Source organism: Sinohyriopsis cumingii, chromosome 1, assembly GCF_028554795.1.
Source record: "Sinohyriopsis cumingii isolate HCF-2022 chromosome 1, ASM2855479v2, whole genome shotgun sequence".
Lineage (NCBI taxonomy): Eukaryota > Metazoa > Mollusca > Bivalvia > Unionida > Unionidae > Sinohyriopsis > Sinohyriopsis cumingii.
In genome coordinates this window covers 68,279,583-68,306,877 of record NC_142961.1, presented here as the reverse complement: position 1 = coordinate 68,306,877, position 27,295 = coordinate 68,279,583, and the positions used below count along the sequence as shown (strand labels likewise).

At 34.8% G+C, this 27,295-nt stretch overlaps 1 protein-coding gene and 1 long non-coding RNA gene across 3 annotated transcripts in view; one reads left to right on the top strand and one right to left on the bottom strand.

Moving 5' to 3' along the window:
* The window catches only part of LOC149807066 (rho-related protein racA-like), a 10,326-nt gene extending 8,126 nt beyond the window's left edge, over positions 1–2,200 (top strand). Inside the window, exons 10-11 of the mRNA XM_089961413.1 lie at positions 16–258; positions 1,237–2,200. Coding sequence (XP_089817539.1) covers positions 16–258; positions 1,237–1,443 — 450 coding nt within the window. The 3' untranslated portion in view covers positions 1,444–2,200. The remainder of the gene's footprint in view (positions 1–15; positions 259–1,236) is intronic.
* On the bottom strand, positions 231–27,295 carry LOC149807065 (uncharacterized). Of its 2 annotated transcripts, XR_016421731.1 has the most exons (4): positions 26,875–27,294; positions 13,879–14,059; positions 9,794–13,610; positions 231–334 (listed from the first exon to the last, which is right to left on the bottom strand). It is a non-coding gene; the product is annotated as an uncharacterized LOC149807065 (long non-coding RNA). The 2 variants fall into 2 exon arrangements; XR_016421730.1 differs by lacking the exon at positions 231–334 and having other exon boundaries at positions 7,838–13,610; positions 26,875–27,295.

Genomic DNA, 27,295 nt, shown 5'->3' with positions numbered 1-27,295 from the left:
TATTTCCATTCTAAGCTTCATATTCCAAACGTGAACATGGAGACATTCTTGGCTTTTCTCGAGTATCTGTACACTGACCACGCCCCCATTGAAGAGAATGACTCCATGGAAATCATGGTGCTGGCAGACGAATACTGCCAGACGAGACTTGTTAACCTGTGTGAACTCTATATCACCAAAGAGGTCGACAGAAAAGTGTCTAAAAGAATAGAGAAACAAACAGACATTGACGTCATTGGGCTTCTTCTAACATCACAGGTAGGTACAGAGAAAATGTGTTCATTCCATGACGATCCCCAAATCCTTTTCTTCAGCCAGACTTTCGTGTGGCTTTCTGAAATGAACGCCAAAGACGAGTGAATACCGTTTAATCGATCTTAATAGACGTTTAGTTCCACTCTGACATTTGATAACATTACTGGGGATTTGGGATTTACTTCAAAAGGATACTTTGTAAATTTAACATCAAAGTAGGTGCAGGTGTATTTGATGGAAAGGATGCGCTTGTGCTAACACAGACCGGCACTGGAAAATTGCTTGTTCATGAGTCAATTCCATCTGTGTGCTCCCCTGTTCAGTTTTGAACAACTTGATTTTGATTGGATGCGGGCTGAAATATGTGATCGGTCCGCCTAGGTGAATATAGATTAACATATCGGAACCTTGACTAGCGAAGATGGAGTTTCTTATGACACGCGATAATCTACACAAAAGGTTGAAAACAAGAACCATAAACATATAACTTTTTGTTACGTGATATAAAATCGTATTAAATCATAATTATTCATTTGGAAACACATAGTGCATAAAACGTAAAAGAATTTACATCCTAACAACAAAATAATCACAGTTACTGAGGTTACAATGATATCTTAGACATCTTATTTTTTATCCTTACCTTTGATAGTCATTTAAATGTTAGAATTATTAAAACACATAATTCTTAAGGTCCCATTCATTGACATATCTACTGTTATTCATTATAATTGTTAAAAATAAGACATCCTTCACCTGTCTTGAGGATTTCTACTTTTTATTAAAATACCAAGGAAAATTCGGTTATAATGAAGCGCTAAGGAAGAACTGAATTTTAAATCAAACAAAACAACATACGTAGACCTTTATGAGTAATTTTAGTTTCAAAAAATGGGTGTCATGTCTTTCCTGGAAATTTCCCAAATTCGACTCTTGTCAGTTCGACTGTAATTGTATTTATATACTTATTTCATTTTTCAGCTTCATAACGCGCAGCAGTTGTCCAGATGGTGTTTACATTTCATTGCCAGCAACTATATCCCCTTTGAGCGTCGTCCTGAGTTCTCTCTTTTGAAAGGCGAGAACAAGGAATACGTGGAGGAGAATAGATGGCCGCCTTTATCTTATCTCAAAGAGTTAGAGGAGTACGAGAAACTAGTGGGCAAAAAAGGCTGTGCGATCATGTGAGATGAGTGTGTACCATATGGTTGTCAAGCATTGAAACATATCGTCCTAGCACGTAGGACTTTAGCAACAATAATATTTCCACATCACGCAAGTTAACCTGTGATATGTGCAGCGATGCGATCGAGAGGTTATTTTCTCGGTGAACACTTTTGCCCTGAACACCGTTGTGTATGACTGTTGCGTTCATATTTTCTCCTAAATGCATATATGTAGTCTTAAAAACATCAAAAGTGATAGAGTGATTGATCGACCGACATTGACTGATTGTCTAGTTTAATAATTGATTGAAAAAATCGCATTATTTAAGTTTGACTTTCTTGTTTCGACAATGAACTTAATATGGGAAACTCTGAGTTAAATTTTGTCAGATCAGAGATTTATTCATAGTTAAAAAATATACTCATTGTTGTTTTGGATTTTTTTAATGATCAATTTCGCTAATAGCATTAGCTATTTTTGAAAAATAGTGGCAAAGAAAACATATCTTAAAGATAACTTGCTCATCTACCTTTTTGTCATTCTTGCTATCATGTTTTGTATAAATTAGAATGCTAGATGCGAATGATGGAGTGGTTGTAGTTTTACTACTACGGTGGAGTTTGTGGCAGCAGCCTTCATCAAAAAAGGATTTAAATCTGTATTACATGGCTAGAAGAATCGTAACAATTATTATTATGGTCACTGTATACAATATGTTATATATTTTAAAACTAGACATCATCTTGAATTATATATCTATGATAAATGCTGAAAAGGATTTCACCAATCTTCGTTTATTGTCCCTTCAGTTCCAATAAGGAATTAGATTTTGCGTTGTTTACGTTTTACAACCTTGGCGTGAGTTCTTCTTGAAACAACGTATACTATAAAGGAGACCATGCTAAACAACATATACTATAAAGGAGACCATGCTAAGCAACATATACTATTAAGGAGACCGTGCTCAACAACATATACTATAAAGGAGACCATGCTAAACAACATATACTATAAAGGAGACCATCTATCTCCGACGAATGGATGTTCCTGCTACTTTCGATATAGCTCTCTCACTCTCTCTCTCTCTCTCTTTCTGTCTGTCTCTCTGTCTCTCTCTCTCTCATAAGTAGATATACATCATTGCTTTTCAAGCAACAGAGTGAAAATATTAATTAAAGCACTTTATGAGACAAGCTGACACTTCACACTAATAAAATAGGGATCTTTTAAATTATGCTGAAATGCTACTGCATCCATCTATATGAAGATCAAACTGTGCAGTTTCAATCAATAACTCTCTCTCTCTCTCTCTCGTCTTCATTCGTAACGTGATTGTAATTCTAAGCGATCGATTTGAAATATATAATGTATTTCTTGTTATAAACCAAACATTAATTTTTTTTTAAAAGATCTGATACATATTTTATCAATGTTTTATCACCCATATGAATTTTATATTGCTACAATATTTAACAAATAAAATTGACATATGACATGTCTTAGATTTTTTTAAATCTGTGTACATTAGTAGAATGGTTGTAGAAATTTGGGAAATCGGTTACTTTTCTAGGTCAATGCCTCTATCCAAGTTTGCCCATTACAGCAAGCAAGCCACATACTATGTGCAACCCGTGGACTATTATCGTCAATAATCCACAAATGTGAAGGAAGAAACAATATTGATACATTTTGGTCCATATTTACTAGAAACTTGTATTATCACTGGATATTTCATTTATTTTACTTATATCATGACACATAGTCGATAGAGTTTCTTGAACGAAGGTTTTGATACTGTTAGTTATAAGCAGTAGATCTTTTTGATTGCTATTAGATGTTTTTACATCAGGGCGATCTTTGAGAACACTCCATATATGATATAATCACGTCGAGCTTGGTCTATATTGTTCTTGGATGTATTTTACTGAAACAGAACTTTTCATGTGCTGTATTTCCTTATTAGTTTGTGGCGAAAGGTTTGATAGCACCTTTTGCGATTATATATCCTATTTGTTTTTAAATACAAATTACTCGACTGTCTGTTCCACAACCACGCGATTTCTTATTTGTGCTCTGACTGTCGGTGATTTTCCATTTCCGCCAATATAGTATCAAACTCGCCCGCACAAATTATTTTATCTTCGATTGCCACCGAATAGTTTACTAATCATGTTGAAACTACTTGGTGCCGCTTCAAGATATTAATAATAGACACGTATTTGTGAAAGTAATTGCACAAAAATTAATTTGCTAGCACCAACAGACACCGTTACTATAATATTGAGGGTCTTATAGTTCTTCAATTAAACGTATAATTGCGTAGTACAATTTCACAACTGTCAAACCCTACCTGGACTCATCATGTCCAGGTGCAATACGCACACGCGTTTCTAACCAATTACCCTTTTTTAATGGCACATCTGTCATACAATTACAAAAATTTCTGCCTGAAGTGTATTTAAGTTTTCTACGTTCTTGGAGTCTAGCATTACGGTAAAATATACTAGTAACACCTATGCCTGGTGTATTACATGATCATCGCACACTAACTTTAACAAGGACAAGTGCGTCCTTGCTAATAATAGTCGAGATCTCAGCTGATTTAATGTTGGTTCGTTGATTAACGTACAGAGTGAATTCACTTTGTTGTTGGAGAAGCAGTTCCGGAGTGTTTTCCCACCTAGTGTTGCGGTCAACGATTGAGCATTTTCAGGTCCTAATGCAATTAAACCAATCTTGCCTCAAGGTGGTTGTAGTACATCAGAGTAATCCCAACAATCAATTGTTATTTGTTGCCTAACGTCATTATATTTGGGTGTATACGAGGGTCTGGTAACACTACTCTAACGCAGGTATTCTTCGAAATGTAGGATAAAATTATTATCAATGTTAGCATCCGCTAACATTCGGTCTAACGTTCCGTCGGTAAATTCCGCATTCTCATCACCATAGTCAGAATCCATTACTCATATTTTGAATATAATCTTAAACACAAACGTCGAAGACAGTTAAGTACCCAGCCGAATATATGTAAAATTCTTTGAACTGAATTTTGTCTTTAGTTGTCATTGATATTGATGTTGCCATATACGAAATTATTTAGCAGCGGTATCAGGTTAGTTACATATTATTTATGATTCGTGGACCAAGCTTATTATTTATCAATGGTGTTATTTGACTCCATCCATGATCGTCAGTTATTTCTTCATAATAATCTACAAAATTCTTTAACCATCCGTGTGGAGACAATCTAACAAAAGGCGGTGGGTGACCATGATCGTCATACATTATTACAGCAGTATTCTTCAATAACAGTCAATCAAGAATTATTTTTAGCGTTTCTAGCGACACTACATATTTCATCCTAAACAATAATCCTTGGAATGTATTTTTCGCACATTAGTTCATGGGTCCAGTTATCTCCCTTCCATCGAAAGAATTTATAAGTGCACGATTTAGTATTTCTTTCTCTCATTTATCTTGCGAGTCTGTGTGTAGGTGTTAATACAATTGTATCAAAATTCCTAAATAATCCGATCACACGAGTTGTTTTACCACAACTCCCGGTCCATTGATATAAACTGTTTTATGTCTAGCTACAGGATCATATACCGATGGTGCTGATGACATTTTTCATATTTGATTTTTTGGTAATAAATATCTTTAATCGAAACATCAGCAGATTCAGAATAATCAAGTATATTTTCTTGTTTTATTCTCCATTCACCCCATGCTGCATAAGTGCCGATATGTAGTTCTTCTAGCAATTTTGTAGTCTTATTGATATAAAATGAATCCGTAGCGACTCTGACAGCAAACTCAGAAACTCTATTTATCATCGATAATACATTTATCGAAACGTACGCAAGCATTGAAGATCTTAAATGAGTAAACTGTGGTGACTCACCATCCATAAAACTCACTATTGTATCTAAGTTAGTTCCATATGGCAAGAAAACTGCTTCTCGACTAATAAACGTATTTTTATTCGTTGTATCAGTAATTATAAAATCTTGCTCGTCATCATCTATAATTAATCTTGTACAATGTCGTTTATGATCATATCGTCCTCCTTGGGAGAATTTACTGATTATTTTCTTCCAAGATAATTTGGTATTTTATTCGCAAAATCAGTTATATCAGGATCTTCTTGAGAATATTCCTGTTGTGGTGGTAACCAAACTTATGTCTGAGAACAATATGATATAATTGCTTCACTTAACGCTATCAGTATTTCCACATCGAGCATATATCGTAATAAAACTATTGGTGCCCACATTTTTTCTGAAAAGTGTTTATCAAACCAGACATAACAAATCGGATGAAGAACTTTATCAAACTCGAATGACTCGATACAGGCGAGTCCAGTCAAGTCAAAATCCGGTAATGGTCCATCTATCGATACACTGGTAGTCTCGTGTGTGGGATATCAGAATCTCTTAAAATACTCAGAACACTCTCCCATACCAAGAAAAATTCCCGGATAACATGCAATCATATCAACCGAGATAACAGCGCTATAACTGTATTTAGTATTCCACAATTCATCGTGTCCAGATTATGTACGTTGTATTTCTTCAAGAAAATCAAACCGATTTTGGTTTCCACGAATTTTTCTTTTGAACAAAATGAGCCGAGACTGACGGAACGGTAAAACAATTTATCAGTAATTGTTCAGAACTGACATCGTTAGGGTCATGAGGTATATTCAGCGATAAATATCGCCTCGCAAGCTTTTCATTTTATCGTGGAGTGATTCTTTACGATATATTTCACCGCTAGGTCTTACAAACTGATCGAAACTTATTTTTTTCTTTCAAACATATACTTCCAACTGGTCCAATCAATTCATCGTCGTTTTCAGAACTCTGAAATAACCATACTGATACGGGATCGTTCTTACTTATTTCGTTAATAATATCGAACAGATATCCTTGCTAAAATTTAGCAGTTCAATTTCGTGGAAATATTGTTACTGCATTAGTCCACGCAAGCGCATTATGATCAGTAATTTAAATTGAAGCTCCCCTCGATGTATTCTTTGATTCGTACAAAATCTCCCCGGTAATCGTTTTTACTATATATGGGAATTTTAATTTCTTTCCTAATTCAACAACATCATTGATTGTAGTTCCGGTATCCTTGACTGATTCAGCCCATTTGTATATTTATTCACATCGTTGATCCGTTAAACCATTTCCACATATCGCGTTGTAAAATGTTCCGTTACTCGCAATTTATTTTTTTAAATTTCATGGGTGCAAGATCATTAACGCTGGGTGTATCAATTAGCAAATAAATTCCATAAAAAATCCGCGGTCACGGGATACGCTCTTTCATAATATAGTTTGTCAATACCAGTCAACATTCCAGATCTGGAATTTTTACTTAATACGACGATTTCTTCATTATGAAGGACAGGGTCACGTTTGTCACGGATAATCCAAGTATTATTGTCTGATTCTGCTAATGCAATACACTTTCTTCTGAAATAATATCTTTGATCGTTGAGATAATTAATAATCGTTTTCGCTCGATCATCGTTCATTGTAGCATCGATGACACCATCGGTGTTAGGCGTGATTTTAAATGTTGACCACACGTCACATGCATCATCGTTGCGAAATTCTTTTTTTTTAGCATTTCGAATACTAATAATCAGAGTTTTCGTCGGATCAACCAGAGCTCGCATCGGTGTCATGGGTTCTTCTGTCAAGACCGAATCTATATTCAGAGGGTTTAATCTTAATCGCTGATAATATCTCTATATTATAATTAAGATAAGTATTTAAATTAAAATATTGTGTGTGTGTATATATATATATATATATATATATATATATATATATATATATATATATATATATATATATATATAATGATTCAAACATAAGGATATAATGATTCAAACAAAGAACAAATGTAGTTGGCTAATGATAGGCTCTACAACTCCCTGTAACAAAGCCTGCGTAAATGAATTATGTGGATTTCATTTAAAAGGCGTGCGTCGTGGAAGTCTAGGACTAAAACCGTGCTTACGGTGTGGTGTTTGAGTTAGAAGAAAAACGCAGTTGTGTGTATAAGATGGTGGTAAAACATTCAGAGAGCTGAAACGATATTAAGATTAAATAAAATAACACCGACAATAATAAAGTTATGAGAAATGTGAATGATTATCTAGCTATATTTGCAAATAATTGTTTAGACAAATACTATTATATATAAATGGAGCAAAATGAATTTGTGAGACATCCTATCATCAAGAATAATGAAGCATCTCATGATGGTGTAAACAGACACTATCGACTAAACGAAAGCCAGTTGTCTTTGTTAATAATAATGGTATATTATGTTCACATCCGAGGGGTAGAAAAATTATCTTTGTCATAAATTTGCCGGGGGGGGGGGTGGTCTTGCGATCAGTCATATCAACGGCATTAAACTCGATAACTCTTTAGATAATTTTCGAGCTATCACACAGAGCGAGAATTGCAAAATTGGAAATACTGGAAAATATATGTAAAATAATCATAGGGTAGTTAAATCCGTAAATACAGAGACTGGTGAATAAATAATATTTCAATCAATGTATGCAGCTGGCAAATATTTTGATATTTACATGCCTTCGGTACAACGTGTCGCAAATAATATTGCGCAATCGGCGTATTAAAAAATGTATAAACAAAACGTATTATTTGATTATCTCCTGATTGTGTTAGACACAAAAAGATAAAAAGAAGATAACTCTGTAATGGAGACGTAGAGCGTTAAAGAGTTATCGCCTGTATTTTGTAATAGTGTTCGCTTCTAAATAAATTAGTTTATTTGGTTAATTCTCTCTCCTTCGGCACAACAAGCAAATCGGCGTTACAAATAATATAACCAAATCGGTATTTTCAGAGAGATACGAACAAACGTATCTTACTTCAGAGTAATTTAATGTTTTATGAACTCGTCGATGAAAAAGTACCCTGATTATTTCCCTTGAGATAGATATACACTACCAGCGGAGTAAAAATTCATTAAGCAAATTCAACAAGCTATGTTCCAATCCTTGTCTGCGGTCAAGGAAACAGAAGTGAATAAATTCGCCTCACTTTCGCGCGATCGAGAAAATTAGATCAGAATTGTCTCACGAATACGAAACAAAAAACGCGTGTGAGACAATTAAGAAAGATTATGTCAGAAAATGAAAATACTGTCATTTACTTTAGTAATGAAAGTGAAAGTCAATTTTTATTCCGATTAATTTTTTTATTCCGATTCCGATTTTTATTTATTCTGATTTTCTCATGAAAAAAAGCGAGATTTTAGTGAAATTTAGTAAAAATTCATCGTTTCTTCACTGATTTGCAGTTTTCTAAATGTTTTTAGGATTTATCAATAAATTTTCTTGAAACACAGTCCAAATTAAAAAAATTATGTTATAATATACTTATTTGATTCGACCTTGTCAAGGATTATTATTCAGAATCAGATAATATTTTTTAAGCCGATCAAATTCAATACAAGAATATGCATAATTCTGAATCTGATCTTTACCACACGTATTCATAGTACTATGTTCTCCCTGCAGTTCAATTAATTGCTCCTGCGTCAACAAAAATGTTTCACTACCGCATTTCTCAATAATTATATTGACACTGAATTGTTCTGTATTGACTTGGGACGGTGTCATTATTGTTATGATGGCAATTTCAAGTACGTCTTTGTCGTGTATAAAAATTCTCACATGTTGGTACATTATATAATATCTCTTGATTAAATAATTAATTTGTAAAACACTCTACACGATTAAAAATAGTTATGATCTTACATATAAATGTATACTCAGAATTTCATTCATTAAATTAAACAAGTGTCCGGTCTGGACAGTTAGTTTGAAATGAATCCTTGATAATATAGGATTATGACACCAGAGATAGACAGGATTGATCGGTTCTTGCACGATCAATTATCCAGGAAGTACGTGAGGCGTAAAAGTATACAAAATATATCATTGCTGAACTTGATTTGATTTTTCAAAATCTGTTTGATAAATACCATCGTTTGCATCATATACAAGATTGACTGCGATCGTTGAAGTTATATTTACAATTCCTGGTGAAATATGACCACCTTTGCCGTATCGATTATTGTTATATCGGAGAATACTTGCCGGTGGGCTATTTTTTCCACTCTTCAAGTGTTTTAGGAAACTATTCATCGATAACATCGTTGACTGGTTTATTTAACGCAGCCGCGTTAATATATCTAGGAAAATAAAATATTGCTAGACCTTTTTCTTTTATTGCTATTTTGTATTCTCTTTTTGTTATAGATTTTAATCTGCGCTGAAATTCATCATTGATTTGTTCGATATTATAGTTACCTGTCGGTATTCCTTCAACCTGCCAGTCAGGAGTTCCATCGTCGAGATTTCTATTTGCAAACACAAGATAATTATTTGCTAGTAATCTGCCAAATGATTATGATCTAATATTGGGCCAGCTGTAATACACTCTTAACTGTGCAAGAGCTATTTCTTTCACTGGAATTGCAGTTGGAAAAACAACACTGAATTCAGGGTTGGTTGAGCTTACTACACTGGTTCCAGCAATAACAGCAGACGCCGAATACACAATTACGTCAACGACACGTCTACGATATGTCTTTTACTTTTAATACTCGTCAACGATATTTTTTAGTTTTGTTTGCTATTTAGGCACTTGATTGTACCTAAAATTCTGCACGTTTGGAAGGCTCATTATATTTTATTTAGTAATCAATTGAGGTGTTTCAGCGACAAATTCCAGACACAACCAGTAAGACGCTGTGGTTAATCTTTTATCAGTTGATTCCAGTATAAATGTTTCTGTTTAAGTCTCTGATTCTACCACCGTCAGTAAATACTGGAATATTATCAGTGGTAGCACCGAGACCTCTACGAACTATGTAATTCCATTTGATATTACTCATCTTTTAAACATTGTATTTATCCTGGAAAACAACAACTTCATCTCAGTCAACTCCAGGGAGGTTCATAATATCGGCAAGTTCATCTTTCTTCTCTTTGAATGAAGAGGATCTTCCGTAAATATCTACCATTATACTTTAAGATCTGTTTCAATAGTCTACTTGTATAATCGTGCATGACTTGGTGAGGTGGTAATGTTGATTTTCATATAGCGTCAAGTACAGCAATTGCTTCACGGCTGCATATTGGCGGATCAGTTATTGTCTGTGTTGGTAATGTTGAATACCAGACTGTAGTTTTTATTGTGTTTACGTAATTCATAAATTCTTTTAGTTGAGCAACCCATACGAATAAAAAGAAATACAATTCCACGTGGATCAATTGCGTATGCCACCCAATGAGTGCCAACGCCGGTACCTTTATCAAGATTGATAATGCCTGTTTCAATACTGTTTGGTTTAAAAAGTAACTGATCGCGCATAAAAACACCTATAACATGTTTGATGTTTAATTCTTTAACAGCATCAAGTAAATCAAAATTTGACATTGGAAAGACTAACGAACTGTTCCTGGAAGTCTCAGACCTTATCCGTATCGATAATGTTTTATTCCTTTTCCTGTCGCCTTTTTTAATGTCATTCCAGCGGCGGTTCTGACAGCACCTAATACGGCCGCTTTTGCAATGGCTGGAGCAGCAGCTGCTATTAACGCCGGTATCTCCGCAAGAAGTGGAAATATAGCGCCTGTTTTAATTGAGTCTTTAATGGCACCCACAGAAAGATTGAGTTTAACTCCGGTTTTTTATTGTTTGGCGTTATTGAAATGCTTGAGTTGACGTTCTGTAATCGATAATTTATTTAGACCGTCTGTGATCTGATATCGCTTTAGTGATATTTTCATTCCACAGTTCTTTGCTGAATTTGACTGAAGCTTTTTAATCTGACCAGGAATCAGACTGACACTAACATTTTGATATGACATTACAATATCATGAGCGATTTAATTACATGTTCAGAAAATATTACATATTTTCCACTGGAGCGTCAATAACTCTCATTCTTCCACCAACCCCATCAAGTAACATTGATTTGTCACTAGTTATAACAGAAATTGCTATATAACTACCAGCGGGTAGTCGAGCTACACGAGATCGAAAGTGTATATCAACAACAGATTGCCTGAATAAATCTAAATGTTCCAACGAAAAATAATAGATCGGATACAGCGTTGTAAAATCCACTGAGATATCTGCAAATCAGTGTCAACATTTTGATCACGCCCCATGAATGTCATCAACCGATGATATGCACGTGCTACACGATTGTGTTCAAAATGCAGCAGCACTTCTTCAGGAGGTTCTTAATGACCGTTTATCCTCAAAGCATCTTCAGAAACTCCAAGTCAAATACCAGTGGATTTCGTTCCTGAGAATCTAATCTGGCATTTTCCTGAAATGCGATGAATATATGTCGTGGTGCCGACACTCCCTGCTGTGATGCTATCTGCCATGTGAATAGCCCAGCAGCATTACCTTGAATATTGTCTGTGGTCATTGTCAACCATGATAACAATGATTTACCACCTGAGTTCATAAAAGAAAGTAATGTTTGTTCCTCAGCAAGCGATGGAATCATTACTGCCATCCACAGCGACAGATTTGTTAGTGTTACTTTACCTACACCAACGGCAGCATCACGCCATATTGCATCGTTGTCAGTGGCTCTTCTAACAAGAACCACAGTGTGTTTAGCGCCAAGTATAACCATGCTAACATTTCTGCAAAATCCAAAAATATTAGACAGTGGAATTGCGCATGAAAACTCTTCATCACCGTTCAACATTAATCGACGTGCGGAAAATCCTAAGTTGAAATTTTCATTCATTGATGCAACTACAGTTCCATCTACATTCGTTGTTACATATCTGTTCTTTAGTTGATCAGTTAAATCTTTTGAAAACATCATGGCTGGACCGGCCGATTTCGTCTAATCGTTACTGTATCTTGCAAGGCCAAGTATCGTCGTGGCAACGTCGACGTTTTCGACACAGGTTTCAATATTTTTTCCGTCAATCATGAACATAGCGCTGTTAAATAACGCCATAACGCCATTGTTAACAAAACCAACACGATCACCAATTCCGTATGCTGTATCATCTGATTTTAAAAGTCTACCTTCGACTTCGATAAATGCCTCAGCAGGCAAAAAATATTTACTTGTATCCTGAACTTGTAATTCGATTCATAACATTTTATTATAATTGCTATCGTCTAACACGAAAACCACTTCCGGCTATCAGACTTGCAATTATATTTTTTTTTTTTCTTTTTCTGATAGTGGTACGCCAGCCAGCTCTGATAGTTTTTTATTTGCGGCTTGATTTATTATTTTACTGACATTTGCAGGCATAACTTCAGTGCTGGCAAGTGTCACTGGTGGCTGTCGTTTTCGTCGTATTAATCGTGCTAGTCTATCCTTGATTGCTGAGAATGCATTACCGGCGACATCACCAACAGCGCTAGAAATGTTTTCACGAACACAATCAATATATTTCATTCCTAGTTGTTTTGCAATCGGTATTGCTTTTGGGGCTATCTTTCTAAATAGACCCTGAACAACATCGCCGAGCCCATCACCGTAAATTGCTTCATAAGTAGGTAATCGCGAATTTATCACACTGACCATTACAGGTCCACGTTGAGCATTATGTACGATCATCTTATTTATTATTTATTTATGTCATCACTGTGATAATCATCAACGATTTGATCGATAAGAGACCGATAAACATCGATGTCCATGATACCGCCTGTAAACAATCTTCGACAAATATCAGCTGCTTCATTAATAATTTCTGGAGAATAATTTCCAGCACGTTTCCCTCCTATGAGGATTTCTAGTCGTTCTACGTTAGAAAGAACATTGTTGGAGAAGCAATAAGACCACTTCCTTGAGTAGGAAACCACTTCCGGCTGCTCCTTCTTCCTCACTTGCAGTTTGATCCGCATTTTTCTTCCATAGTCTGAAGGGTGATCTTTCTACTTTTGTTTTTTTAGGTTGCTGCTTCATTTCTTCTTCTCCCTGTTTCCGTTCTTCTCTAGACTTTTCAAGTTCCAACATCATCCCTTGCTGCTGTGAAGAAGATTGTTGTCGTTCTATTTGTTGCCGCGGTGGAGGAAGTTGATATGAAGGCTCTTGCTGGAGAGATTGTAGTCTTTGTCGTTGAAGTTGTTCTGAAAAAATATATTTATGTCGTTAATATATTCATTTTATACTTCATCATCATTTCTCGCCTCTGGTCTGTTATAATACATACGACAAAGCCATTTAAAATAACTAGCAGTATTTATGTTAACATACTCGGGTTTTAACATTTCAGACTTTTGAGAAGAACTATTATATGCAAAACGAGAAAAATCCTTCCTTTTAACTTTTCTTTATAAGTTCCTCAATAACACCTTCTCTAAATTTACTAATCAGTTCAATATTTTCTTTTCTTACTTTAGGTTTAGGTGCAAGTTCTTTTTCTCACATCTGCTATTTCAGTACGAACTTTGCCAATACTTTCAAGTATTTCTTCATGGGGGGGGGGGGGTATGTTATGCAGCTATCTCAGTTGGAAGATCTCGTTAAACCATTTTTGTTTGTTTAGTTCTTTTTTTTTTTTTTCTTTCTTCAAGAACTGAAAGACAACAAAAAGAAGAAACAAAAATGTCGATAGTTGAATTCAGAAGATGATGCTGAATGCTTTTCTAGATTACAATTTTGTTACTTATTGTCATAATTTAATCGGTTCCAATTACGGTAAATCAGTTTCATAAGCGGTTGCAAGGGATGTAACTACTAAATTCTAATTAAATATGTATAGAAGATAACCTCCCTTATATCGAGTTACTTGATGTTCAAGATCCTATTGAACAATGTTTGTACGTGGACAAAAGCCAGTTTTATAATTTAACATCTGATATTTGTCGAACATCGGATGTTTTGTTTTAGTCAAAACGCACTTGTTCTCTTTTTAATTCGTGTCACGTATTTCTGAACAAAATATATAAAAATGATGAAAAATGCATAGATATTAAAACTATAAATGTTAATCCCATTTACGAAAATGGAACGAACCGAGTCAGCAAAGTGGCTTTCATTAAATCTCTCTCTCTCTCTCTCTCTCTCTCTTTAAGAACTCTTTTTTGAGCTATGAAGATTTTGGAAAGACGAAAAATGAAAACAAAACTATTATAATCTATTGTATTTCTCCTTTTTATTATGGCGACTGTAATACGTGAAAGGATTATGAGACAAGACGACTAAAACATCATCATGCAGCTAACTAACCGAATATTATATATATATATATATATATATATATATATATATATATATATATATATATATATATATATATATATATATATAACCATGTTATTTTTAAAGCATATATAATGCGGGAGAGTTAGTGCTAAGCATGTGAATGCAAGGACAAACTGTCGATCCCAAGTTTACATCCATCCATCCATCTGTCCATACATACATGCATGCATGCATCCATGCATACATACATACATACATACATACATACATACATACATGCATGCATGCATGCATGCATACATACATACATACATACATACATACGGATGCAGACCAAACCCGTGTGTATCAATTAGACAGGAAATTCCAACAAAGAAAATATACAAATAAAACATCTTAATGAGTAATAAAATAAACGAACACATCTAAATAAACTTTAACGTGTTATTGCTAATAAGCGTACATGTAACGAATTATAATGTGTGTCAGATGATATGCAAATAAAAGGAAAATACACATAGATTCTTACCAGTCGGTTAGGTCAAGCACCAGTCATTTCCAATTAAACTACCAATTAATCAATTACGATTTCCGTGATTGATTTCGGTCGAAATTTACTTCTGCACAATCCATCTTCTTCGGACTTCAAACTATTTGCAAATTATTCCTAGTTTTAACAAAGCATCATGTGGATGCATTAACAGATTCTTAATTGATCATTGATCGCATGGCAGATACTGACGATTGATCACGGAAATTTCTCCAACTCAACCATAGCTATTTAGAACACAACGTGTTGATAGGTATACAAACAGATATGTATGTATGTATGTATGTATGTATGTATGTATGTATGTGTACAGATAGGTATCTAGGATGGTAGGTAGGTAGGCAGGCAGACAGGCAGGTGGGTGCGTGCGCGCGCGCGCGCGCGCGCGTGTGTGTGTGTGTGTGTGTGTGTGTGAATACATTCCAAACGTTGATTAATATTATCCGTGGTAAGTATAAAATCCATAAATAATAAAAGAATGGTCTGACTGATACGATATTTACACTTTTTAACTGATAATAAACAGCGAACAACAGGTGCATACTAAGCTTACAGATCAGGTCTACTACAGCAGCTGTAAATAATAATTGGAAGGAACAGTGTATATATTAACATGCCGACTAATCAGGGTCTACATGGTTAGCCGTTGATTTGAATGCTATAAAAGAATGTTTACGGCATATATGTGGGGGAATCCGATGGCAAGAGGGGAAAAAACGAAATCTTAATCACTCAAGTATTTGATAGGTTATTTATTTTGTTTTCCAGGTAAACATGAAGGGCCACGAAACCTGGCCGCTAGCGGTATTCAAGTCATGTAAATAATGTCACTGGATTCATCTATGCAGAATGTACAATGATCGCAAATATTTACGTTATGCACTACGTTGAGTAACATTTTTGAAAGGTTTGACGGTATGCTAAAGCTACCTGTAGCTTCTTGCGATGTTCCAGTTTTCACTACTCATGGTGAAAGGCTTTATTTATAAATATTTGTCTGGGAATTGTTCTCTCTACCCGACCCCCAAACAAATTCTTTAACTCCGTCCCAAATATGAGCAAGATGCTGATACTTATCTAAATTTAACATACATCCGTAAATATTTGCTACTTATAACAGAAATCTCTCACTTTTCCAATATTTTTTTTTTATAGAAACCATCTACATTTGGCATAGCGTAGAAGCGAATATCGACAGCATTCTCATACTGAATTTGATTTCGTAAGGAGAAAATACGATAGCGATAGTACAGTTATAATAAAGGAACTGCGGCAGGTCCGGGCAAGGGTCGCCGGGTTCAATACTCGCACAGGCCGGATTAGGTCGACTGCCTCAGCGTGTCCTTGGGAAAGACACATAGTTTCAATCTCGTGGGCATGATGTCGCCGATAATATGCTAAAAGTAACGTTACAACCAAAACAAACAGCACTGCAACTACTTAACCAACCAGCCAACAATTATAATAATTATCAAATAATCTTAACGTCTACCAGACAAAGAAAGAAACGCACACAGTTACCTTTGTAATTGTTAGCTAATACATTCTTTAGTGTGTAGCTGCCTATACGCAGATACGCAGCTGCGTACGAACATTTTGACAAGAAATAATGCACTTCAAACCAATTATTTAAATGATTTATTAGTATTGCAACCAACTTTGATAAGAGAAAAACTACTCAGTGATTTCATCATCAGTGTTTACACTGAACATACGCAACCACCCAGAACCACACTAGCGTGAAGGGGTAACCCCCTCCCTCACCCTCACGTTGCTACGCGACCAAGGGAATGCCTTCGTCATTCTATAATTGCGTATGACGAAAAAGGGTCTGGCTAACTACCTGGTTTTGCAGTTGAAAATTCCCGTAAAACCCCACAAAAAATAAATGAATATATATATATATATATATATATATATATATATTCTTTTAAGCGTTACTTGGAAGTTGTATTTCTCAAATTTTACTGTTACTTGACTACCTATAATCATGGCTTTTATTTGGCTTGATTACCTACGAGCATAACTTTTGAACTGGCGTGACTACCTATGATCATGGCTTTTGAATTGGCTTCACAACCTAAAATCATGAATTTTGATTTGGCGTGGCTACCTTTAATCATGGATTTTGATTTGGCTCTATGTACCGTTGTACCATTAAACTCTCCATTTACATTAACCAAATATCAATAAGCTCATGAAGATAATTGCATGCGATAAGTTTCAAATGATCCAATTCATACATGACAAGTAATAAAGACAAATTATCGGACTAAAATTACAGGTCTGGTGCTACATATGGCTTAAAAAATCGGCTAAATTGTATCATCGTTACGTTCAAAATCTCGTATTTATTTGAAACCAGATGAAAAATGTTCGTTCTCGACCGTCATCTTAAAACGCCCTTTACGAACAGACAAAAGGATAAAAGCGAACACCGAAAAATTGATGTACAGTAAGTACAATATCGTTCCCGCTAAACCAGCCCACTTCCTCACACATACTGTAGACGGTATCAAATCAAATCCAGGAAGGAAAGACTTTCGTTCTAATCAAAGTTATTTCCTTTCTTTCTGAACAATGAAATATGTTAGAAATGCAATTCATTCTACGACCAAGAATATTACCCCCTCCCCTTCCCATGTAATGAACAGCAATAAATAAATTAATTGATAGTATTGTGGGGAAATATATTTATGACACTTGAACATTGACTATTTTCTTGTTACCCGTTATTGTAAGTAGAATGCACAGACATGTAGTTCTTACTTGCAGAAGGTATAAACTTACATATACTTCCGTAATTTTTGCTGGCATGTTTGTCATTCTGTCTGTCTGATTGGCTGAACGTGTGTATTGTCATTGTCAGTTTAATTATATGTATCTATTTATTTCTGGATGTTGTTTAATGATTACGATCAGTGTGTGTGTGTGTGTGTGTGTGTGTGTGTGTGTGAGAGAGAGAGAGAGAGAGAGAGAGAGAGATTTGGATTTTTAACGTAGCTTTAAAAAAATCAGCCATACGATGTCTGCGGTGTGACAGTTTATAGTGATACACTGGGACATCACGCCGCAGACATGTACCTGATGTCCCATCCAGTCACATTATCCTGACACCAGGCCGACCAGGCCTAGCACTACTCTGTTAATGCTGAGAGCAAAGCGAGGCAGCTGTCAGTACCATTTTTGAAAGTCTTTGGTATGACTCGACGGGGCATTGAACCCACGTCCTCCCGCATCTGATGCAGACGCTCTAACCACTAGGCCACCGGAGCGGTCTACGGACACGAGAATAATGTAAATAGTTCAGATTATTAATTATCATTTATAATGAGATATGACATTAAAAGGAAACAAAGCTAACGTTCGACATTGTCATTTTTAATCAATCACGTTCTGATAGCCGCTCCTAGCATTTCCTACATAAAACATGTTACTGGCTTCGTATTGACGAGAAGGAAGTAGAAAGAATGAGTATGCAAAGCGTGTGAATACAACATTAAATATACTACTTTTAAAGAAAAAGAGTGATTCAAGACAAGAATGAAGAATTTATCAATAGACTATACGCTATTGTGTAACAAACAAAATAGTTAAATAATGTACTGTTATTACCAAATTTATGTTCAGGTACTAATATCATCGGATAGTATTTGCATGCAGAGTATATGGAAATAAACGTAAAAGGAGTTATAAAACTTGATTCCCTCTTTGTGTGTGTGTGTTTGTGTGTAAGAGAGAGAGAGAGAGAGAGAGAGAGATGAACACAAAATGCAATCTCCAAATGTAACAACCACCTGTTGAACTGTAATCACATTCCCACACATACACTTCCGCCTTTCCTTTTGTTGATTTAGAACTTCGCTAATCTCGGATTTGTATAGCGTTTGTTAAGAGCAGAATATAGATTCAAAGGCATAATCATTAATTTCTAGTCCTGTAATATTTCATGAAAAAATAAATTTTCGCTGACAGATTTACTTTGTTGTAGATATTAAATGGCCCATAACTAAAAAGTATACTACACAAGAAAGGAAGGTAGGAATTAATAACATGGAAAATTTAATATTGTACATTTTCCAAATGAACTTATTATCATTTGTTCGTTGGTTGCGTATTTACTAGATTAATGTCACGTGCGATCTCACCAACACAGTCGTTCAAACAAGATAAACGTGTCGATTTTAACTGATTTGGGTTCTTATCCACGGAGCACTTGGTGAGATGCACGTGTTCTGGGGCTTTCTCTAGTTACAGAGTGCATCATAATATTTCGCTCGTATTGCATAAATGCTCATTTATAAAGAGCATGCTTGACTGTTTCACATATGTGTAATTCTTTTTCTTTGCACGTATGTGAAACATTATTTGACATTGATAAATTTCTTTTCTTTCCGTATTTGCGAATGAAGTCAAAATTGTTCGCAAATGCGAACGAAAAAAAGAAAAATAAAATGATAAATGGTTTGGCATACACAATATATTAAACAAGGTAAACAAAATCACAAATAATGAAAGTATTAATAAAAAATAAGGCCCACAAGCACATGTAAAAATATAGATATCCAATTTGAAATGAACATCTTTCTTTTTCTTTATGAATAGATTATGTTCACAACACCGGTAAAGAAACGATGTTTATATTATCTTAAATACACTAAAACATGTCACTCTGATGTATTATTGTACCATCTACATTGAGGTCCCACTGAATTTGCCCGAGGTTCAGATGTAAGAATAAGGAATGTGTGTGTGTGTGTGTGTGTGTGTGTGTGTGTGTGATTAGGATTTTTAACGTAGCTTTAACAATTTTTCAGTCATATCGCTACGACGTCTGCAGTGTGGCAGTTTATTGTGATGTCTAGCACTGGGGCATCATGCCGCAGACACGTAGCATGATGTCCCACCCAGTCACATTATCTTAATGCTGAGCGCCAAGCGTCGCAGCTATTAGTGCCATTTTTGTAAGTCTTTGGTATGACTCGGCCGGGGATTGAACCCACGATCTCCCGCATCTGAGGCATACGCTCTAACCACTAGGTCACCAGAGCGGTCTGAGAGAGAGAGAGAGAGAGAGAGAGAGAGAGAGAGACACTGGTTTTAACGGCACGGCAACACGGGAAGGTGATATCGTGTCGCTTTTTTAGCATTTCGGAAGCGACTATTGGAGTATATACCTTGTCTGGGACACACTACAGTTCTGTTGGCAATGTGTATATCACATTGTTTTCTAACGTTTCGAGCGATAATTTGTTTTTATTTTTTACTGATCCTGGCGGAGGGCAGACAATATATTTCTACACTGAGCCTTTTTTTTGGTAACGTGTATGTTTTAAATGACGCGTCAGTTCTTCAGTTTTTACAAACACTATACTTACCTTATCGACATTCTTATACATTGTATGATATGCAATTATAAAACAGGAGCAAATTTTGCTGTTTCAATGAACATGTTTTCCTCTGTGCCAACATTATTAATTGCTGAAGATAATTTAGCCATTTTTATGAAAATTGTACCCCAACTGCATGAGAAGAAGTGCAGATAAGTTGCAATACAAAAGTATTGTGTCCTGTCGGTGTCGATGTCGGTGTCGGTGTCGTGTCGGTGTAGGCTGGGCATGCATGTTTTATGTTACAGCAGTTTCAGTTGTCGAAGTAGATATCAATCGCAAACCGATAAAGAATGAAACTGTAAAACATGCATTTCTTTGCACACGCCAAGAGGATTCATTTGCTGGCATACATGTTTACGAATTCATCTGATGTCAATCTACGTTGCATTCAGAAACTTTACATCGTTTGGATCACACACACACACACACACACACACACACACACACACACTTCTTTTTGATGCAGAAATGCGTTATCTGGAGTGTTGCGACATACATATTTCAGTTTAGTTCTATTTCTTTTTTCAATTTTTCTTTGCTTTCATAAGATTTTAAATGTAATGAACATCATGAACATATAAGATTATCGCAGAAAATGAAGTATAACAACGGGTATTGCAGAAAATGAAGTATAACATCGGGTATTGCAGAAAATAAAGTATAACAACGGGTATTGCAGAAAATGAAGTATAACAATGGGTATTGCAGAAAATGAAGTATAACAACGGGTATTGCAGAAAATAAAGTATAACAACAGGTATTGCAGAAAATGAAGTATAACAACGGGTATTGCAGAAAATGAAGTATAACAACGGGTATTGCAGAAAATAAAGTATAACAACGGGTATTGCAGAAAATGAAGTATAACAACGGGTATTGCAGAAAATGAAGTATAACAACGGTTGTTGCAGAAAACGAAGTATAAAAATGGGCACTCCAGTTTATGTACATCCGATAATATAGTTGTTTACAAAAGAGTTAATTCTAACCAATTGTTAGATTTTCAATGCAGCACCATCTGTGAACGACGTTATCAGAATCTACCGAAGTGGAATTTCTATTTTAGAAAAACAACAAAATAAAAAAGAGGGAGGGGAGCGGGTATGAGTACTCGATTTTTTTATGGTAGCACTATGTTTACATATCCAGTGCTCGGATTCCATTGGAATATCATCTTATTTTCTTTTCTTTCTCCAGATTGAATGTTCTATTCAAAGGCAAAGAATAAAAGAATGATAGATTTCCTACTGTTACAAAAACTTATCTACCCTAGCATAAAAGACTTCTTCCTTGAAAATGGTTGTACAATATTTCATGAATTATGGTTACACTCTACATTTGATAAATACTCTTTTACGTCTATGTTGCAAAGGTGGGAGTAGTATAGTAAGTCACGTAAGACCCAAAGGAGAATGCCTTGTTAAAATTGATCCATGGATTATAGCTTCAAACAGGAAATGCTATTTTAAAAATACCAGTTGGTTTAATATTATGGGCTATTTGGCCTCTAATGAGAATTTAGCATTCATTCTATACTATTTTGTTTCAAATGTGGCACTTAAAAAACGGAAATTTAACATGGAAGTTGCGTAATGAGGCATAAGAACAATTTAATATGGAAATGACACGGTGTCCTCTAACATGGTGGGGCTTTCTGGCCTCTAACGGGAAATGTAACGTTAGAAACGTGTATAACTTATCATAGACTTAAACAACTATTCAGCATCAAGTTGTACACTATCAACGTCCCAAATCTACTTACTGTTCAGCACACGTTTCATTCCCATATTCCTTATATCTTCCCTTTGATTCCCTCACAATGTCATATCCATATTCCCTTTATCCCTACCGTCCCCTGTTATGTATATTTGATTTACTTATATCTGATTTGATATATATTTAATTGTTTGTCATTTTTTTTATATAAACAAAATCATTACATGATATTGTAATGTAAATTTATTCACTAGAGATGATACATTATTTTTAGAAAATAGTTAGACCTTGACTCCTGACCTTGTGTCAGAATTTGTAGCAACCTTCGTCAACAAGTTCTATTTTATTTTAAAATGATTGGTTGTTTCCAAGGTCATGATGGGACTTTGTCTTTAAGATATAAACAATTTTTTTATTTCTAAGAGTAAAAATTATTGGTTTTTGTCAGGATCATCCTGTGTAAACGTGATCTGTAACAAGTACCTGATTCTATAAACTTCACGTGACCCTTGTTTACGTTTTAGAAAGCCCAAATAACCCATGCTTTGGAGAATTAATCTCGGTAGAAGCTGGGCTGTTGAACTGTTAGTTGTATGTTGTGCTGTTTGGAGTTATTTCAAATTACTTGGATTCAAAAGGATTAATTCTGTTATTTTTCTGGAAAATACGTGTGCTTATGTAATATTGTGGAAAAAGAACAGTTTTCTTATTTTATAAAAATTTATTCAGCTAATAGAAACCGGAGTGATAATTCTTGTTTCTACAAGGAACTGTAGACTTAACACTACAGATTGCAGCATACGTCATAGTCTTCGATCTTAGATTCTTCGTCTGGATTTGAACGTGAAATCAGTAGAATATTTTGTTATTAGGACTACTAAAATTTTATTCTCGGAGTATTTTTGGATTATTTTTGGATTTGATTCTATAAAACCGTAAGTTCATATTTTGTTCATTCCTACAGAATTTTTCCAAGGAAATAAATTATTGTATTTTTCAAAGCTTGTTTTTTTTTTTTCTTTCTCTCTCTTTCTTGTGTTACTGCTTATTCGAGTCTAAACATGTGACATAAGACCCTATTTGAATAAAACTTTCCTTCCCTGGCCATGATCCCTACAATCCTAGCAAAATTATCATACATGGAAGAAAGAGAAAAGATAGTATGAAAATTAAAGTAAACATGTATTTAATAACAGTGAAATGATTTACTTTTTATAATCTCAAATATTCTTTATAAAATCTGTATTGTTGCACAGGAGGGGACTGTCCTAATTTTAAGAGTGTCCTAAATGTAAGAGTCTTGCTATGCTTTGATTGTTACTCATGCAATTGGCAGCAAGTTGTATTTAAAACATATTTAGTATCAAGTCAGGTAAATTTCCATTTATCAGTTGAGAGAGAGAGAGAGAGAGAGAGAGAGAGAGAGTTCTATCACCTTTATAATTCCTACAATCCCGACAATAAGACATTAATATCATAACATTAATATCATGCAGGGAGAGACATTAACATCATGGATAAACACACACACACACACACGCACACGCAGACGCACACATATGAAGAGGGAACTGACTTATTAATAAAAGCACATATATTCGACATGGACATTAATCGTGCATGATATTGGAGTCCTAGATTTGAATTCATTAACTTAACGCTACTACCCATTGTCGCTTGATAAACATCTGGCAGCATGTTTTATTGCGAAAACAGCAAGTGTCAAACCAGCCAGATTCTATTCTTTAGTTATTTTGCCTAATCCTATAGTTTTAGTATCTACTGGCTGACGTCAGCTTATATAATATCACAATTAAATTTTTTAAAAATTATTTTGGTGCCCAAAATTTCAATCTGTTGTTGTAAATCCTGTATGGAAGTCAAGTTTGGTTTTAAAATTTTCTAATACTGTTTTTTCATTTTACAAGTTTCTTAGCAGAAAGTGTTGTATGTACACACACACACACACACACACACACTGTTTACTATCCAGCGCCCAGCTATCTACGATCAAAACCCCAGTGATCTACTATCCAATACCCACATTATAACAGCAACATACCCTTGATGAAACCAATACCCAGTGATTCACCACCCAACACCATCCTAATATCGTCAACATGTCCTTGGTGTGACCAACACTTAGGCATCTATTATTCAACACCCCACACTTACTCTCCAGCATGGCATTACGGTTAAAAACATCTTAAACCAACTAAACAAGGATGGGGTGTAAATGAAGGGGGATGAAATAAGAAATGATACCCTTGATTTTGAATATTTTGATTTTCGTATCTTGAAGTTCTATTCTCCATTTTCCATTCTTCATTTTGAATTTTTTTAAAACATAAGTAACGGATCCTTCTGCAGACATCCACGATGGAGAGAAAGGAAGTTATGCATCGTACAGGACGCGTTTGTATTTCGTAAGAAAATAATCTTCTGTCCGTCTTTAAATATGTGCAATGTAGGAATTCAAACGCACACCATAGCCACACACATATTTATATAATATCATGAAGGAGGAGTACGCTGTTTAAATGTTTTTTTTTGTTCAAGACAAAGATACACACAAGATAAAACACTTATATTGGCAACGATTGATTAGTGTCGCTGTTTCAAGAGAACTTAGTGGCTCTGAAAAGTACCATTGGGTTTTGAAAAAAAAATGTATGAACTTGATATCATAAACTGTAACTGCATTACACCTTTTTCCCGTCCAAGTTATATTCCTGCTTTGGAAGTGGCAGTGGTTCTGTTTCTGCTGACGTCTAAGAAGCGGAGTGTTTTGGTGTAGGTCTCATTCACTCGCGTTTCCCCAAAGAAGTTTGATACAATTACCTAAGTGTTTTAACTCAGCCAAGATGTCTTGCAAAACACACACATTTTCGTTTACATCTTTCACTTAGTTCGTTATTCAATTTTTGTTTCTCTTCTCCTCTTGTTGCGATCTCTTTTCCTCTTCTTGTTGAGCCAATGTTTGTTTTTCTTCTTTTGACGTTTTAGAAAAGTCTATAATTTAATAGGCATAAAACATGAACTTTGTTGCTTTTGTTTTTAAGTACAAATTTGTTGTAATATACGAAAACGACACAGTCCTTTTTAAGATGCCAATTTGTTTCACAAAGAAAAGCAACAGCAACAACAACCCAGCATGAAGTTTGTTGTTCATCAAAAGTGAATTTGTTCTACCACGAAAGAAAGAAAACATTAACTTCTTGTGTGCTTTTGTTGTACCGTGAAAGAAATAAACTTTGCTTTTTGTCAATTTTAAGCTTTTGTACCAATTTTTTTACGGTACAAATTTTTAATATCGGAATGGACTTTGTTATAATAATAATAATAATAATAATAATATGCAGTGTGTAAAACTTACTTAGGTTGGTACAATCAAAAGTCTAATGAGGTTCGCTTAATGGATTCATGTACATGTTATATTAAAGGAAATCAAGCTGTCTTTCTTTGTTTGGATAAAACCCATGTGTAGTTATGTGTTACGTAATAAAATATATATTCCCAAAACATGCGTGTAACGATTCCAGAATCAATCACTATGCACACATGGCCTATATATTGATTTTAGAAATCACACTGCAGGCAAAACCTAAATAATATTTTTGAAATCAAGATAAATTAGGAGTACATGTCATTTCCGTCTTCGCCACATATTTTGGTCCCTAGAGTGCAAATCTAATAATGATTAAATCTTTGTATACTGGACACCTCTACAAAACGACCATAAATGTTAATCGTAATAAGAAGTGGTTTATGGAGGACACGCAGTATTTATTCATCGCTTATTGTTTAAGGTCTTGCATTCTCATATATATATATATATATATATATATATATATATATATATATATATATATATATATATATATGTATATATATATATATATATATATATATATATATATATATATATATATATATATATATATATATATATATTAAAATTATACAATATTTTATAAAGCAAATTAAATGAAGATATAATATATATCATGTACATTTTACAAGGTTTTGCATTAAATTTGCAATATATCTTACAAAGTTTACAAGATATATTATAAGGTTGAGACTTTATAAGATATGTGTAAATTGGTATAGTACTATCTAATGCCGCGAGAAAACTGGAGACGAGTTAGTTTGTACTACAGTTTGCGATAACAGCGTATTAATGCAGTGATAAACAAAATAAATAAAAAAGTTTGGAGAGAGGAAAGACGAAACAACAGTATAAATAAAGTTTTGCCGAAAACAACCTTTTCAAACGAGTATTAAATGAACTTCTGTTTCATAAAAGCCATGTTGTTTCGTAACTAATTTAGAGATTGAGGCTAGATTTTTCTAAAGGCATGAAATTTAAGTAATTTGCATCAATTGAACCGCAGGACATATGTGAATCCACTTGAAGACTTTAATTTAACGGTTTTTAATCAAGAGATTTTCAAAGCAGAGAGAGAGAGAGAGAGAGAGAGAGAGAGAGAGAGAGAGAGAGGAGAGAGTAGGTTGCCCTTTTACCTTAGTTTCAACTGTTGAAGACCTCTATACATTCGATAACAGCGGTATGCTGGGCCAGTCACGTACATACTTGAGCTTGGATTGTCTATCATGTCAGTTATCATTACCGTTAAATTACCAAGTGGACCAGAGAGAAGGCCAATTTAATGTTCAATTTCTTGTTATATTATTCGATCGAACCATCACTCCCCCACCCCGATCAAAACAAATTATACATTCCACAACAGTAAAGACACGATGCGTAAAATCAGCGACTTTGGTATGTATCAACTCCCTAGTAACTGTTGCATATCGTTGCTGATGTTTTTCTTGTTGTCTCTTTTGGTGACGAAATGTGGTAGGAGTGGTAGCTTTCACCAGCCATCACAAAGTTTATAATTCAGGATGTGAGTAAATGCGTCCTGTTTTGATGGCAGTGTCA